Consider the following 14,631-nt stretch of genomic DNA (forward strand, 5'->3'; position numbering starts at 1 on the left):
TTGCAAACCATATACTTTTTGACGCAATAGAGAGGTATATAACAAAGAAAATCGCAAAATTGCGGCCACCGTGAAGGATCAAAAGGTTCCGAAGCAGTTTAAAATAAGGGACGCAGGATACCATGTTTATATAGATATAAAGTAACGCAACTGCGGCCAGCAGGGGGTGGATAGGAAGAAGGGAAAAATGAAAAAAAAATGGAAATCAAGAAAAAGAATACTGAAAAAAAAGAAAAGGAAAATGGAAAAAAAGGGCAAGAAGACAATAACGCGATACAGTTTAATAGTGGAAGGGCGTTCGATTGTTCACTAATTAAAAGTACGCAGAGTCCATTACAGCAACTGTTGAAGGAAAAGCAACTGTGAACTGAAGTTGACGAATAGGCCTTGCATATATACACGCCAGTGATGGATATTCCCTCGCCAGATACAAATCCTAATGGTCACAGGAGCAGTAGGAACCGAAGAGCTCCAAGGGCCTCTTTTTCTTCCACAACGACAGCTTCCACTGCAACAACATTAACATCCGCCACAGTCTTGGACCAAAACAACTCAGAACCGTATGCAGGCGCGACATTCGAAGCCGTGCCAAGTTCCATCGTGTCATTCCATCATCCACATTCTTTCCAGTCAAGTAACCTCCCAAGTCCGCGTTTGTCGGGAAATCTCGAACAAAGAGGCCGCCGGTTGACTGAGTCAGATCCTCTAGTGTTATCTTCTGCTGAACAGTCAAGAAGCTCTTCCAGGAATCCCTCTCATTTCAGATTCTTTACACAAGAACAAATATTTAATGCCGAAGGGTCCTCGACACTAGAAAATACAGACTATGACACGGTATGGGATGCAGCCCCTGCTTACGAACAAGATAGAATCTACGGCACTAGCTCGTCCTCTAGACGTTCTTCCATGCGAAGTTTCTCCAGAACTTCGTCCATGTCAAATGCCAACTCCTACAGAGCTTTCAATAGCAGAGGCCGTTCCGATTCGAGAGCTCCGCAACGATTAGCAGGAAATCTGGATGCCGGATCTGTTTATCATTCCATCACGAATTCATCTTCCAGCTTATCRAGATATACCACGAGAGAGAGAATCCCCATTGAATTAGAAAGCCAAACGGACGAAATTTTAGAGGACGGATCTTCCACACATTCCTTCGAATCCTCGAATAGTAGACGATCTTCAAGTGAGAACAATAGAGGAAGTATTTCTGGCCATGACGAAGTCCATAACCAGCATAGCGAATATTTAAAACCTGATCACCATGAAAAGTTTTACCCTCAGTATGTACCTAACCTTCATTACCAAAGATTTTACATTGCGGAAGAGGACTTGGTAATTGGTATCGCCGCTTATGAAACCTCCAAGTTTAGAAATTTTATCTACAACATGTGCTGTCTCTTGTCCTTTGGGTTAGTTTACCTTTTGGTGAGATGGCTTCCTCACCTTAGGGTGCGATATTATGGTGTCAAGGTGCCATTGGCCAAGGCAGAATGGGTCGTGATAGAAAATGAATTTGGTGAATTTGCCATACAACCGATTGATAGACAGTGGTATAACAGACCATTAAGTACTGTTCTGCCTTTCGAGAAATACTCTAACCCGCTAGAGGAAACAAACGAAACGTCATTCAGCCATCATCATGCTAATGAAGTTAACCCAAACATACCGATTTTGATCACATTTGAATACAGATATATCAAATTCATTTACTCACCACTAGACGATCTATTCAAAACAAATAATAACTGGACAGACCCCGACTGGGTGGATTTAGGTACTTTATCGAATGGGTTGAGTAAGGGCGTCCAAGAAGACAGAGAGCTTGCATTTGGTAAAAATCAAATTAATCTAAGGATGAAGACTACTTCAGAAATTCTGTTCAACGAGGTGCTGCACCCATTCTATGTCTTTCAAGTGTTTTCTATAATTCTGTGGGGGATAGACGAATACTATTATTACGCAGCGTGTATTTTTTTGATTTCAGTATTATCTATTTTTGATTCATTGAACGAACAAAAAAAGATATCAAAGAACCTGGCCGAAATGTCGCACTTCCATTGCGATGTTCGTGTTTTGAGAGATAAATTTTGGACAACCATCAGCTCTTCAGAATTAGTTCCAGGTGATATATATGAGGTATCGGATCCAAATATAAAAATTTTACCCTGCGATTCTATTTTGCTGTCTAGTGATTGTATAGTCAACGAGTCTATGCTAACGGGTGAATCTGTACCTGTTTCAAAGTTTCCCGCCACGCAAGAAACAATGTATCAATTGTGCGATGATTTTCAAAATACCCAAATATCGAGTTTCGTTTCCAAATCGTTTCTATATAACGGTACGAATATAGTTAGAGCTAGGATTGCCCCAGGCCAAACTGCCGCCTTGGCTATGGCTGTAAGGACAGGCTTCTCAACAACAAAGGGATCTCTGGTTAGATCTATGGTCTTCCCCAAACCGACTGGTTTCAAATTTTACCAAGATTCATTCAAGTATATTGGATTTATGTCGCTGATTGCCATTTTTGGTTTTTGTGTTAGTTGTTTTCAGTTTATTAAACTTGGTTTGGACAAGAAGACTATGATATTAAGGGCTTTGGATATTATAACAATTGTTGTGCCACCAGCTCTGCCAGCAACCTTGACTATTGGGACAAATTTTGCTTTAAGCAGATTAAAGGAGAAAGGTATTTTTTGTATTTCTCCTACGAAAGTTAATATAGGTGGTAAAATCGATGTTATGTGTTTCGACAAAACTGGGACACTAACAGAAGATGGCCTAGATGTATTGGGGGTTCAAATATCGCAACCAGCAGGGGTAAGAGGTCACAAATTTGGAGAATTATTAGACGATGTTCGCCAAGTATTTCCCAAATTCTCTTTGAACGACTGTAATTCTCCACTAGACTTCAAATCCAGAAACTTTTTCATGTCACTACTAACATGTCATTCACTGAGATCTGTCGATGGGAACCTGCTTGGTGATCCGTTGGACTTTAAAATGTTCCAATTCACAGGCTGGTCGTATGAAGAGAATTTTCAAAAACAAACATTCCATTCGTTGTATGAAGGAAGACATGAAGGTGATGTTTTCCCAGAAAACTCAGATATTATCCCTGCGGTAGTCCACCCTGATGGCAGTAACCCAGAAAATACGTTTACTGATAATGATCCCCACAATTTCCTTGGAGTAGTGAGAAGCTTCGAATTTTTGTCCGAATTGAGACGTATGAGTGTTATTGTTAAACCAAATAACGAAGACGTGTATTGGTCATTCACTAAAGGTGCACCGGAAGTAATTTCTGAAATATGTAACAAATCAACTCTACCGGCCGACTTTGAGGATGTATTGCGTAGCTATACTCACAACGGGTATAGAGTTATTGCATGTGCTGGAAAGACTTTATCGAAAAGGACCTGGCTGTACTCTCAGAAAGTTTCCAGGGAGGAGGTCGAATCAAATCTGGAATTTTTAGGATTCATCATCTTCCAAAATAAATTGAAAAAGGAATCATCAGAAACTCTAAAAAGTCTGCGAGATGCAGACATTAGAACGATAATGTGTACCGGTGATAACATACTAACCGCAATTTCTGTCGGTAGAGAAGCGGGTTTGATACAATGTCCGCACGTTTACGTTCCATCTATAAATGATACACCCTTACCTGGTGAAACTGTAATAATATGGAGAGACGTTAATGAACCAGATAATATTTTGGATACAATGACTTTGAAACCCGTTAAAGTGGGAAATAACCACATTGAGACTTTATCTAGAAATGATTATACTTTAGCGGTTACTGGCGATGTCTTTAGATTGCTGTTCAGAGATGAAAACGATATACCTGAAGAGTATTTAAACGAAGTTCTGTTGAAGTCGTCCATTTATGCAAGAATGTCGCCGGATGAAAAACATGAATTGATGATACAACTGCAAAACCTAGACTATACCGTTGGATTTTGTGGTGATGGTGCAAACGATTGTGGTGCCTTGAAAGCAGCAGACGTAGGTATTTCCCTTTCAGAAGCCGAGGCGTCAGTTGCTGCTCCGTTTACTTCAAAAGTATTCAATATCAGTTGTGTACTTGATGTTATCAGAGAGGGGCGTGCTGCGTTAGTCACTTCCTTTGCTTGCTTCCAATACATGAGTTTGTATTCAGCCATCCAGTTTGTCACGATTACAATACTTTACAGCCGTGGTTCCAATTTGGGTGATTTCCAGTTTTTGTACATTGATTTACTATTAATTATTCCGATTGCAATTTGCATGTCTTGGTCCAAATCCTATGATAAAATAGCTAAGAAAAGACCCTCAGCTAACTTAATTTCTCCGAAGATCCTCGTTCCTCTTTTGATCAGTATATTGATAGTGTTTTTATTCCAATTAATTCCATGGTTAATCGTACAAAAAATGAGCTGGTACATTAAGCCCGTTGTCGGAGGTGACGATGCTGTAGAGTCCTCAGATAACACTGTTTTGTTCTTTGTCTCGAATTTTCAATACATTTTGACCGCTGTAATCTTATCCGTTGGTCCACCATATAGGGAACCAATGTCAAAGAATTTTGAATTTATTGTAGATATTGTAGCCTCTATTTGTGTGAGTATGTTATTAATGAGTTTGAATCCGGAATCGTACTTTGGTAAGAAATTACAACTCACCCCAATATCAAACAATTTCAATATGTTTATTATTGTCTGGGCGATGATAAATTATTACGCTCAACTATATATACCCCCATCGGTGAAAGGTTGGTTAAAGAAAAGAAAAAGTAGCAAAAAGTACAAACTATTAATACAAGAGCAGGAAAAATTAACAGACGTTTAAAGCGGGGGTTTTCTCCGTGCAGCTATGCGTAAATTCTATATATCAATAATTAAAACTAGAATACTATTTAGAGGCGTTTCTCATCGAAAGAAAGCAATTCCATACTACACCAACAGAGGAGCTAAACGGAGCTTGAAAGTCTCTGGGCATGACCAGGAAATTTATAAATTGTACCAACGGCCATACCAGGTAATTGCAACCAAGTGTCGAAATGTACAGCCTTTGAATTTTCTTGCTAAAGGTAAATTTATCGCCTCCTTCCATTACGTAGTTTGAGAACATAAAAAAATAGTAAAGAGATACTGGCGAATAAAGCAGCTGGTCGGAAAGAACTCTTTCAAAGACCTGTACCACTGTGGGATCTTCAGTGTAAAAAAAATTCAAGAACTTATACCAAGGAGCTTGGAAAAATGATATGAAAAAACCCCAGAACATGAAACTGCACCACCTAAATAAGTCAAAGGTGTCTGTCTTGAAAGTACCTTGCGATGTAGCAACTTCAGGATAGTCATCGTTATCTGAGTAGGAGCTATGTTCAGAGGTAAAATCGTTGAAGATGGAAAGTTCATCGCTCTCGTAACCCACACCATTTTCTATATCAGGGCTGCCTTGAACATGGAGAAAGGTGTCATTGAGTACCTGCGGTATAGGATCTACACGGTACGAGTAAAAGCAAGCTATACTTTGAGCCAATATATCGGATATGCCAAATAAAAGAATATTTGTGCAAACAGTCGCCAAAATGGCTGATCTAGAATACAACTGTCTATAATGACTAGTAAATTTCCACAGACCCGTAACCCATACAACTAACAAAGACCAATGTGTAAGTGTAACATGCTGTATTCGCCTATTCATCAGGGTTCTGAGTGCGGTCGCAAATCTCCTCGCCCACAACCTTGGAACACCTTGGCTATGTGAATCGTCGCCAGTCATGTTATTGTTTTCATAATGTACTACAATTTGATCTCTGCCAAATAATTGAAGAGGCATCTACCGATTCCAAATATTTCTTGAGATGACAATTTGTGATAAACTCTTCCCCTTTCGTCCTGTGCTCCTAACGTAGAGGCTCTTCCGTTAAAAATCCCCTGATTAGCTTCGATAAAGGCACCTTCTCACTCATGTTAAAAGGATAGACTGATATTTTTTTCAGGAATCTGTACATCCAGGAGATGCATGGGTGCAAATAATCCGCTTTTTTATTTTTTGAAAAACAATCCAACGGTATCCCTTCTGTGCTTTGTGCGTCTCTCCATTTTTCGCGTGCGAGTTCAGCTTCCTTCTGGATGCTTTGTGACGTTTCTGTCCAGCAACACAGCGGATGCGATACGGAGATGGTACGGGAAGTGGCCAGCGGGAGCCCATGGGCGTTGTGTCTCACAGTTCACGCTCAGTTGCAAAACTATCAACCAACAGCATGCAAGTTAGATTAAACTGCATATTAGAGTTCATGAACCTTTTGGGTTAGGTAGGTAGAGTTGATTAACAAAGTTTAGCAAGAACAGTACAAAACAAGTAGCCAAGATGTTGATGCCAAAGGAAGACAGAAACAAGATCCACCAATACTTATTCCAAGGTATGTTTTAAGATAATTTTTAAAAACTGTGGAGATACACGGGAATAGATACCGAGGAAGGAATAGACATATACCCAACGGTAGCGCATATAGATCCGTACACTCAGGTATGCCATATACGTCCAACTAATGATGAACGCAGAGGTTAGGGAATAGGCTGATGTGGAATAGGGCAAGTTTAATATTTGCACTGAGGAGTTGTGAGAGACCAGAATACACCACGCCATGCAAAATACAGCGCTCTATTGACAAGAGTGAAGGAACACAAATAATAGTAGGCGCGCCAGGGAATACGTTTAATTGAGTAAAATAGTGCCGCTGTTATCGTGTGCGGATAGCCCCCTTTGATTCTCGTGTCCGTGTATCTTTAAGGCTATGAGCGCCCATCAATTCATCAATCGATCAATTTTTTTACTAACAAAATAAATGTTTTTGGCGAAAATGAAATTTTCATTTCCTCCAAAACTACTCTCTTTTTTATACAGAAGGTGTTGTTGTCGCTAAGAAGGATTTCAACCAACCAAAGCACGAAGAAATTGACACCAAGAATTTGTATGTCATCAAGGCTTTGCAATCTTTGACTTCCAAGGGTTACGTCAAGACTCAATTCTCATGGCAATATTACTACTACACCTTGACTGAAGAAGGTGTCGAATACTTGAGAGAATACTTGAACTTGCCAGAACACATTGTTCCAGGTACTTACATTCAAGAAAGAAACCCAACTCAAAGACCACAAAGAAGATATTAAGAAATTCATAAGTCCAATTGAATTTTCTTTTTGTAACATTCTTCTGGTTCTATATATCTAGGTTTATACTTTGATGTGTTGTATTTTTCAATTACATTGAACTTATGTATATTTTTTAATTAATAAAGTCAAATCAAAATCAAGAACATGTGTAGTTTACAAGCATTGTGCGTGGTGGGTAGATTACCACGACTAACAGTGGAACGCCTGTGTCTATTACCATGCATTGCTGGCAGTCTGGCACCTCTACAACCGGGAAGCAACGATGTTTCATTATGCTATAGTATACAAAAATAGAACCGCGTCTATACCTCTTCCTCCTTACATGTGATCTTTTTCTTGTTCGCTTCGCGATAACCCTGCCCATAAAAAATTTTCCAGGCGATGAGATGAGCCTTTAGCAAAATGTGTGGTAGTAACAAGAAGGCTGTCTTTTTAATAGGTCTTGTACAGTTAACCGAGTAGCCTATCCAGACAGAATATCCGTATCCAACACTCTACATGTCAGCAGAAGATTATAAGAACTTGCCAGTTACCGTTGAAAAGCCTATCCCAGTTGTGTACGACTTGGGTAACTTGGCAGCTTTCGACAGCAACGTTTTGGATAAAAATGATTTTGATTCTTCAAATGTTAAGCGTGAGGAAAAAATAAAGAACCTCACCCGTGACAATGTTCAGCTACTGATCAACCAGCTATTATCTCTGCCTATGAAGACAACGACCGAATCTGCAGGCGGTACCAGCGGCCAAAGTTCTGTGATGACTTTACTACAACTTCCTGTTGCCACCACTGAGCTACCAAGAGAAAAACCATTACCAAAGGCTAAGGCTATGACCAAATGGGAGAAGTTCGCAGCTAAAAAAGGTATCAAACCAAAGGAGAGAGCAGGTAAGATGGTTTATGATGAAGCTTCTGGTGAATGGGCTCCAAAGTGGGGTTACAAGGGTGCAAATAAGAAACTAGATAGTCAATGGCTAGTCGAAGTAGACGATAAAGTAAAAGGTACTGAAAAGGAATTGATCGATCCAAGAACTTTGAATAGGGCAGAAAGAAAACGTTTGGTAAAGAAGAACGAAAAACAGCAAAAAAGAAATATGAAGAATGCTTTATAATAATATCAAGTGTTTCTTCTTCCCTCCGTGTGTTTCTCAATCACATTCGCCGACCTTTTCTTGGAGCCATAGCATTACCTTATACATGTGTACTCTACATCTAGTATTTTTATATAAAAATTGTAAATTAGAAGAATATTAAAATTCCGTTTTATATCTCGATATATTTTTCGCTGTTTTGCAAGAAGAAAGCTAATTGTATGATAGTAGCGACTTTAGTAAGAGTGAAAGCATTCAAAAAAGGCCTCTAATACACGATGACTGAGTGGGATGATTGTGCTACGATGATTGATATCATCCTCTCTGATATGTATTTGAAAACGGTTACGACTAAAAGGGTAAGAATAGCTTTAAAAGACGTGTTTATGATTGACGTCGAATCACAGGGGAAAGCCATTAATGAGTTAATAAGAAAGCGCTTGGATCTTATAAAAGCAACACCCCCCCCTGAAAGGTCCCTCGAAGATTTATTGAAGGAAAATGCTACTTTGGCAATGAAACTCACCAAGGAATTAAGTGTAAACAAAAAATCATTAGAAGAAGAAGAAGAAGAAGAAGAAGAAGAAGAAGATAAAGATAGCGCAGTTAGGCAAAAGGATGTTCAAGAGAGAAAATCCATGCCTAAAAAGCCGCTTATCTCTACACGAAAAGTTACATTGTCGGAACCATTGGCGGATTTGTTAGGAGAGGCCCAATTAACTAGAACGGATGTTGTACGAAGAATTTGGGCATATATTAAAGAGCATAACCTACAAAATCCGAATAATGGAAAAGAAATACTAAGTGACGAAAAATTGGAGTTAATATTCGGTAAAAGTACTGATATGTTTCAGATGCACAAACTTCTGGTAAAGCATATGACAGACCCTGATAAAACAAGCGATTGTTCCGAAGCAATCAGCAAAACTGAAAAGCCCAGCGCTTCAGAGCAATCCGATACAGAAGGACATCAATACGACAAAAATGGGAGCTAGTATTAGAAAAGTGAAGACAGTGTCTTCACGATGTTAGCTACAAACAAAAGCGTTAACCATCGGTAACCTTAGCCTGCTTTGTTTTTTCGGTTACGAGCTGCATTTTGGAACGTAAACATTCCCGAAGAAAATACGCATATATATATATATATATACTTAAATATGTATATGTATATAACTACCTCAATAAAGAGTGTAAACAAAATCAAAGATTATTGACGCTTATTAGATACCAGTTTTACATTTATGCTTTCAAAAGGATAAGAAGGCATTTTATAGACCCTTTTTTTATAGCTAGTGTAAACTTATGAATCGAACAGTCTCCACACCTTCATCGTCTGTCACTGATGTGTCTGCTGATATACCATCAATACGTAACGTCATTAATGTCGATGTACCTGCATCGGACGTCTATCTTTATACACTAAAACTGATTATACTAGACTACATTAATGAACCACGGTTTAGAGACACATCATTACAATCAAATAGAACAGATACACGAAGAGCSCTATCCGACAAAACAAATAATCCACAGGTACAGCATGAAAAGAGAATACTGATTGATAAGCAAGACGACATGTCTGAACATGATATAGTACAGGCAACATTACGAATATTAAAGGGAAAGTTAGCACAAATTTCAGGCAATAAGAGCTTGGCGCCGGATGAGATGCATTGGAAGAGTATTGTCAAGATGTACTATAGCATGCTTGATTCCTCTACTGCCGATGCATTTTCCAAGATGAGTCAAATGGAAGAAGTTGTTGGTTATTTCACGAACGTGGCTAGCAACGAATTAAAAAAGTTGACTGTTGGTAGCTCACGTGACGAATTGTTTAGCGAGGTAGCGTATTTCATAGACCTTGTGATCGATATACTTCCAGACAGTTGTGCAGGGATTATAAAGAGATTGCTAGATTACAAGATCAGTCTCAGAAAGGGTGAGACGGCAGGAAGGAAGAAAAAAGTTACCTCACCGGCACCTATGCCCCAATATAGAAGTGTTTCTGGCGGCACGAGCAATAGTAAGCAACCTTCGTTCAAAGTCCAAGATATTTCACACATGTCATATTTTATGCAACTATTTGAAGTAGATGAAACAAAGCTTCAAAAAGATGTAATAACCGCTAAGGACGATTCCACAAATCCTATATTTTGCGGTGAATTGAGATACTTGAGGAAAAAAATTAAGAAAGAAACTGGATTATTGACTGCTTCAGATTTTTCAGATGACAGAGACTATACTCTATGGAAGAATTATGAACTTCTTGAAATCGCCAACTTGATGGATCGATTTGGAACGGGCGAAAAAGTCAGCTCTCACAAAAATCGTCTCATACCGAAAGATGCTAAAAGCGTATTCGTCCATCTCATAAGCCTTGTTTTAAAAAAAGAGTGCTCTGATACCGTAAATGCTATAAACCTTTCTCAAGAAGCTCTTTTTTTCCTTCATAAATCAGCAAGATATTGGAGGGTCGAGTATCCTTCCACCATATCCTCCTTGCTATATTCGGCAGCAAACTTAAGTGTATTAGATGATGAAGAGTTAAATATTCCAATAACCGAAAACTTGTTTTCTGTTATCCGCAATAAATACCTATGTTCAGAGGATAATTTGGACCCATCCACTTGGAACATTCCAGATCGTTATTTGTGGGCAGCAAATCTTTTTCATACTTCAGATCAATCTATGAAAACGATAAGTAACCTTTTGACAGCAATTTTTTCTAGTACAAAGCCGAAATTCTCTCCAGTTTTATCTTTTTATTATTCGAGTATACTTGATGATCCAGTAATGGAATTTTACCAGGCACAGGCCACTGCCGTCAAAAAATATTGGATAAAAGTATTTAAAAGAACCCTTTTTAAGACAGCGGAAAAGTATTTTATCTCGCTTCTGCAAGACATGTTAAAAGGTAATACAGTTGAAATTCAAAGCGTCCATAACCTTGTGGAGACAATTATTGACGCCATAAAGGCAATCCAAAAACGCTATAGTAAACCACTATTGGATGAAATATCGTTACCTAGACAATGTGCAGTTTTTCTCTGTGAAGTGTACGGTTCAGACTCATTAAAATTAATAAAAACTGCTGAAAAAAGCAGCATGAAAATGACCGGAAAAGGTTTGGGCCCAATGGACGCACTGGATATGTACGATGTATTGAAAGAGCTAAGGCAGATTTACATTCAGGTAAAGCCAAAGGGGACATGTTTTTTCAATCTTGAAGATTATTTTATCAAATATCTAGCTCAGTTATGTGATGATGTAAGCCTTAATGTTCAAAAAGTCATCAAAACTTCTCTCAAAACCGAAAACTGGCAACCCATAAACGATCAAGATTATTTCAGTAGGTCAGTCTTGGATATATTTAAAATGATAAATGAATCAACTGGCATGCTTGAGAAATTTGGCTGGGAAAATGAGGTGCAACTAGCACAAATGATCACGATGGTTTTGAAGGCCTTTTCGGATGGCCTATTATCATATTCAGCACAAGTAATGAACATGATAGAGAGTGATTTACAGGAGGGTGATGAGCCTTCTTACTCTTTAGAAAGCTCCGACTCTCAATCGTCGCTTAATCTTAGTGTTTCAAGTTATACCAGTCCGAATCATGAACGATCAAGAAGTAGTAGATTATTTGAAGATTTGAAGAATGCGGTTAAATCAACTCCAAAAATTGTGGCACCAGCCCCGTATCAGTTCAAGAAGCGTACGTGCGTGCTACTCAACGACCTTGATAAAACACTGTTTTTGTTAGAAAGTTTTGAAGAAAAAGTAGATCCATCAAGAATATCATCTATTATCGCCCAATATCAATCCTCTCGCAAATCAGAAGATAATATAAAACTGTTAGATGATCAGAATATGAAACAAGTGTACACCCTTAGGATTATTGGTGCCGACAACGTTAAAGGTTTCAGTAAAACAGGGCTTTCAAATTCTTATGTTTCGATGAGAAACATAACTTTGCAACGGGAGATAGGGACAACCAAGACTGTTTCAAGGTCAGTTACTCCCAAATGGGATGAAGAGTTTGTATTCGAATCACCTTTTGGTAAGTCGAACGATATTGTGTTCACTATATGGCACCATCCACATAGTAGATTGAAGAACCTGGCTGAAGACGACTTATGTGGGAAAGCAAATATGAAACTTTCTCCGAGAAAATTAAAGGATGATGGGTTTCCTCTCGACTTTTCGCTCACTTTAAACCCACAGGGAACGCTGCATTGTCAAGTTTCTCTGGAAAGCGAAAAAATAGATGCCGTTTCTTCCATGGGAAGAATATACAGATCATTCAGTAGGTCAAGAGACCGTGCAATAAATTTGATGGTCAGCAAATTCTCTAATTTTATTGCCTTTGCGTTTTCAAGGACTACATTGAAAACAGTTTGTGGTCACCATGGCACCACACTTGCATCTGATGAAGCGGTGTATGATGCAATATTACCATTGTTTGACTATTTAAATGCGAACTTGAACATTCTGGCCTCTGAGCTTTCTCAAAGGCTACTGTTTATGGTAATGCTGAGAGCTTGGAACCTAGTTTTAGAGAATGCTGACTTGCTTCTTTTACCATCTCTGAACAGTGCTAAAACCAATATATTAAGATCAGCCAAGAAATCTCTCTGGGAAAACACCATTTCAAGTACAAAAACGGTATCAGGATACGGCCGTCCATTAACCCAAGCAGAAATTGAAACAATTTTTAAATGGCTCGGCGCACTATGTATAGATTTCTTTCATAACAAAGGAGAAGGCCCCCCTCTTGCAGAACTAAAGAATGAGTATTACCAAAACATATTACTGGTTCCAGCTTTCTATGATAAAGGCGTATCCGAACTGAAGGAAGAGGTTGATCGATTAGTTCCTGTTTATGAAGAGTATTTGAAATGGTTTTATTTGAAGAAGACTCCGATTACTTTTACTAATAAATCAGTCGGAACAATATCCAGAAAAAAATCTCTAGCGGCTAATATCATGAAAGAACCCAAGCAGCAACTAGAACGAGACGCAGAGGTAATGAACATCATATTAAGGATTTTGATTGCAAAAGGCCAGCACGATTATGTTCATCGCATCTTGCACGATAGAAGAGACCTTGTTAACACTATGAAAAATAGAAGAGCCGTAAGAAAAGCAGTCGGTTCTACCGGAAAAAAATAAGTTACTAGTCATATTAAGGCTAATAAGAAATCGTTGTCATCTTTATTTATGGTTACAATTCTTTTCACAAGTATTGTTTGATATATAGAATGTATTTAAATGTTTTTTCTGAAATGTGTTATTTAAAAACAAAACTTAAATGTAATAATTATATGTACAAAAATATTGACTGGTCAAACTAAAAATGATTTTCAACCAGAAAGAAATACGACTTTCTTTTCTTACCTATCTAAAAGTTTTTTCCAATTGACAAGCCTAATCATGCAATTTTTTTAAGACCAAAATCTAAGGACCTAGTTCTGAAAGTCTGCGTATGACTTTTGAAATGCAAAACAAAGAAAAACGGTTATAGATCAATTTCTTCCGAATATATACAAATGGTCATCGTTCGGATTCCAAAGCTTCTTTATTAAATCAACAAAACCATTATCTTTTGTCTCTAACTCATAGATACCGTACAAAGACAACATGGATCCTCCGTAAAGACTATAAAGAGCTAGTTTATGCCATCTTGGATACTTCTCCTTCGGTATATAATCGATAATACAGCTCGTGAAACCGTACTGAAGGTATATCAAGAAAACAGATGATAAGGATGCATCCAATAGCGGGTACATAACTCCACCGGTCAAGGATGCATAAAAAGGTACAATTGTTAATGGTATTAACGAATATTTTGCTATTCTTTCATAATCTCTTTGGTAAGAGCCTTCATACTGAGAGGTCTCCGGAGGTTTGAACATCTGCGTCGAATGAGACTCTTCTTTTGTCTTAGTTGTGATACCGTCTGTGTTATTTTCAACATATAAGCGATTGATGTTATGAAAAGTCCTTTTAGTTGGAATTGTTGCTCCTGGAAGAACAGCTCGTATAGGGTCTCTTATAATAGAAGAAGCATTGAGTAGTGGTTTCCAACCACGACAGATTAGCATTGTTCACAAGCACAAATTGTTTAGTAGGTTCAGGCAATTACTTTTGATCATTGTTAGTGTTCTATCGTTTGGAAATTATCATTTTTATCCAATCTACTCTCTCGGCAAAACGATTTGTTTTTCAAAAATCAGAGTGCCAGAGAGAGTCAGTAATGACACAAAATGAAAGCTATGACAATTGAAAGGGAGAAAGAAGGACCGGAAGTTGTTGGAAGGGCAAGGAACTCAATATAGAATAGTCGCCATTCAGTGATAGGTGTTTTTTGGTTTAAATTAAA

The 14,631-nt window shown here is 38.2% G+C and overlaps 7 protein-coding genes across 7 annotated transcripts; 5 read left to right on the forward strand and 2 right to left on the reverse strand.

Moving 5' to 3' along the window:
* Nucleotides 1-408: 408 nt before the first annotated feature.
* YPK9 (putative acid anhydride hydrolase) lies at nucleotides 409-4,827 on the forward strand (the record flags this gene model as incomplete). The annotated part of the gene is made up of 1 exon (XM_018368107.1): nucleotides 409-4,827. The coding sequence occupies one exon, from the start codon at nucleotides 409-411 to the stop codon at nucleotides 4,825-4,827; it is 4,419 nt and encodes a 1,472-aa protein (XP_018219489.1).
* Nucleotides 4,828-4,890: 63 nt separating this feature from the next.
* DI49_5111 (uncharacterized protein) lies at nucleotides 4,891-5,820 on the reverse strand (the record flags this gene model as incomplete). Its single annotated transcript, XM_018368108.1, has 1 exon — nucleotides 4,891-5,820. One exon carries the CDS (start codon nucleotides 5,818-5,820, stop codon nucleotides 4,891-4,893), a length of 930 nt encoding a protein of 309 aa, XP_018219490.1.
* Nucleotides 5,821-6,360: 540 nt separating this feature from the next.
* Nucleotides 6,361-7,157, forward strand: RPS10A (40S ribosomal protein eS10; the record flags this gene model as incomplete). The annotated part of the gene is made up of 2 exons (XM_018368109.1): nucleotides 6,361-6,406; nucleotides 6,892-7,157. 2 exons carry the CDS (start codon nucleotides 6,361-6,363, stop codon nucleotides 7,155-7,157), a joined length of 312 nt encoding a protein of 103 aa, XP_018219491.1.
* A 501-nt stretch (nucleotides 7,158-7,658) lies between these two features.
* RRS1 (ribosome biogenesis protein RRS1) lies at nucleotides 7,659-8,270 on the forward strand (the record flags this gene model as incomplete). The annotated part of the gene is made up of 1 exon (XM_018368110.1): nucleotides 7,659-8,270. The coding sequence occupies one exon, from the start codon at nucleotides 7,659-7,661 to the stop codon at nucleotides 8,268-8,270; it is 612 nt and encodes a 203-aa protein (XP_018219492.1).
* Nucleotides 8,271-8,527: 257 nt separating this feature from the next.
* On the forward strand, nucleotides 8,528-9,244 carry UAF30 (Uaf30p; the record flags this gene model as incomplete). The annotated part of the gene is made up of 1 exon (XM_018368111.1): nucleotides 8,528-9,244. The coding sequence occupies one exon, from the start codon at nucleotides 8,528-8,530 to the stop codon at nucleotides 9,242-9,244; it is 717 nt and encodes a 238-aa protein (XP_018219493.1).
* Nucleotides 9,245-9,551: 307 nt separating this feature from the next.
* On the forward strand, nucleotides 9,552-13,421 carry DI49_5115 (uncharacterized protein; the record flags this gene model as incomplete). Its single annotated transcript, XM_018368112.1, has 1 exon — nucleotides 9,552-13,421. The coding sequence occupies one exon, from the start codon at nucleotides 9,552-9,554 to the stop codon at nucleotides 13,419-13,421; it is 3,870 nt and encodes a 1,289-aa protein (XP_018219494.1).
* Nucleotides 13,422-13,774: 353 nt separating this feature from the next.
* On the reverse strand, nucleotides 13,775-14,353 carry TIM18 (Tim18p; the record flags this gene model as incomplete). The annotated part of the gene is made up of 1 exon (XM_018368113.1): nucleotides 13,775-14,353. The coding sequence occupies one exon, from the start codon at nucleotides 14,351-14,353 to the stop codon at nucleotides 13,775-13,777; it is 579 nt and encodes a 192-aa protein (XP_018219495.1).
* Nucleotides 14,354-14,631: the final 278 nt, after the last annotated feature.

This window comes from Saccharomyces eubayanus, chromosome VIII (assembly GCF_001298625.1).
Source record: "Saccharomyces eubayanus strain FM1318 chromosome VIII, whole genome shotgun sequence".
NCBI classification, from domain to species: Eukaryota; Fungi; Ascomycota; class Saccharomycetes; order Saccharomycetales; family Saccharomycetaceae; genus Saccharomyces; species Saccharomyces eubayanus.